At 34.7% G+C, this 2,219-nt stretch overlaps 1 protein-coding gene across 1 annotated transcript; it reads right to left on the bottom strand.

Moving 5' to 3' along the window:
- Positions 1–611: 611 nt before the first annotated feature.
- On the bottom strand, positions 612–1,841 carry LOC131279874 (L-lactate dehydrogenase A chain-like). Its single transcript, XM_058304715.2, has one exon. It carries the CDS (start codon positions 1,839–1,841, stop codon positions 1,170–1,172), a length of 672 nt encoding a protein of 223 aa, XP_058160698.2. The 3' UTR covers positions 612–1,169.
- Between the last annotated feature and the right edge of the window lie 378 nt (positions 1,842–2,219).

Below are 2,219 nucleotides of genomic sequence, written 5' to 3'. Positions count from 1 at the left end.
AAAAAACAAAACTTGAAGCATTCAAAATGTCTTTCAACAAGAGAATGGTAAAATATGATATATTCACAAAGTAGTATATTATACAATAGAGAAATTCAAGGAATTCCTGCTATACCAACCATATGAATGAATCTTAGAGATAAAGTTTTGGGTAGGAAAAACAACTCTCATAAGACCATGTATGATATAATACCATTTTTAAAGATCAAAATCTCAAAACTAAGATAAATGGAATAATATATATTTTAGAATTATTATGATGAGAAAGTCGTGAACACATCATTTAGGATAGTTAGTAAACTATATGATTTTTCCATGTTGTCAAATTTTATAAATTTAATATTTAAGAAAAGAAATTTCCTAATTTTCTAGTTGTTCATTGGAGAAATACAACGGAATTTTATATTTTGATCTTGTATTTTACAATTTTATTAGTTGTAAAAATCTCATGGAATTTTTAGAGTTTTCTATATAGAAGATCATGCCATTTTCAAATATAGAAAATTTTACTTATTTTTTGCCAAATTAGACTTGTTTTATTTATTTTACTGTCTATTTGCATCCATCTAATAGGTGTGAAATGCTATCTCATTGTTGTTGTTGTTTTTTTTTTTTTTTCACTCTTTATGGTTTATTTGACATTTTTGAGGTACGACACTTGAACAGTTGGTTGCATTGTAATAGGTAATTTTTTTTTACATTACATGGCAATGTACACTACTTTGATACATTTGGTACACAAAATAAGATCCTTTAAAATAGTTATGCACAAGACATGCAATGTTGGATTTACACATTGGAGTTCAGGATATGATTGATTGGGAGGAAGGAAATTACACGAGGCATGTTAGGTAAAGGAACCAGAAGGTATAAAATACACAGTAACCACACTTTCTTCTGGTTTGAAAGGCAGCTTCAGCATGTGCATTGGCACTGGTGCCTCAGACATAAACTATTTTATATAATCAGTTTGGGACTATACAAGATAGGTATCATCTTCAGTATCAGTAAATACCTTTAGGGTTTTAAGAAACATTCCTATGTCTAACTTTTTTCCTAGGTCATCTTACTATTACTGCCGTAATCCAAGATCAGATAAAAAGAACAGGAACAGCCCCCAACTAAAATCCTGTTGTAGCTTAAACAATGAAGTGGTACATTAGAAGACTTTAAAATTGTAGCTCTTTTTGGATCCCCCAAAGTGTATCTGCACTCTTCTTCAAACGGCCTTCTTCTTCAGGAGTCAGAGTCACCTTGACAACATCTGAGATACCATTCTGTCCCAAGACGCAAGGAACACTAAGGAAGACGTCATCTTTTATTCCATAGAGTCCCTTAATCATGGTGGAAACAGGATGTACACGTCTAAGATTCTTCATTATAGTTTCTGCCAAATCTGCCACAGATAACCCAATGGCCCAGGAGGTATAGCCTTTCAGTTTGATCACCTCATAAGCACTGTCAACCACCTGTTTGTGAACCTCTTTCCATTGTTCCTTATCTGCATCAGTGCCTAACTCAGGGTGCAGATTTTTCAAGGAGACACCAGCAACATTCATTCCACTCCACACAGGCACACTAGAGTCTCCATGTTCCCCAAGGACCCAGCCATGACAGCTGGATGGGTGAACTCCCAGCCTCTCCCCCATTAGGTAACGGAACCGGGCTGAATCCAGATTGCAACCACTTCCAATAACACGGTTTTTGGGAAAGCCACTTAGTTTCCAAGCCACATAGGTCAATATATCCACTGGATTGGAAACAATAAGCAACTTGCAGTTTGCTTTCTTTCTTTCTTCTTTCTTTCTTTTGGATAGACTATCTAGTTCTCCCAGCACCATTTATTGAATAGACTATTCTGGCCTAGTTGGGTGAACTTAGCAACCTTGTCAAAAATCGCTTGACTGTAGATGTGGGGGGTCAATTTCTGAGTTCATGACATGATTCCATTGGTCAATCTGTCTGTCCTTATGCCAGGACAGAGCTTTTTCTTTTCTTTCTTTTTTTTTTTAACCACTGTAACTAAGTAATATGATTTAAAGTCAGGAAGTGAAGGTCTCCCAATTTTGTTGTTCTTTTATAAGACATTGTTTTTTTTCTATTTGGGGCCCTTTATCCTTCCAAATAAATTTGATTATTGGCTTTTTATTTCTTCAAAAAAGGCTGTTGGGATTTTTATTGGGATTGTGTTGAATCTGTAAATCAGTTTGGGTAGAATT

Source organism: Dasypus novemcinctus, chromosome 9 (assembly GCF_030445035.2).
Source record: "Dasypus novemcinctus isolate mDasNov1 chromosome 9, mDasNov1.1.hap2, whole genome shotgun sequence".
NCBI classification, from domain to species: Eukaryota; Metazoa; Chordata; class Mammalia; order Cingulata; family Dasypodidae; genus Dasypus; species Dasypus novemcinctus.
This window is presented reverse-complemented; position numbering and strand designations above follow the sequence as displayed.

Excerpts from the sequence above, each read along its gene's own strand:
- LOC131279874 (XM_058304715.2), bottom strand. The coding sequence starts at position 1,841 with ATGGTGCTGGGAGAACTAGATAGTCTATCCAAAAGAAAGAAAGAAGAA.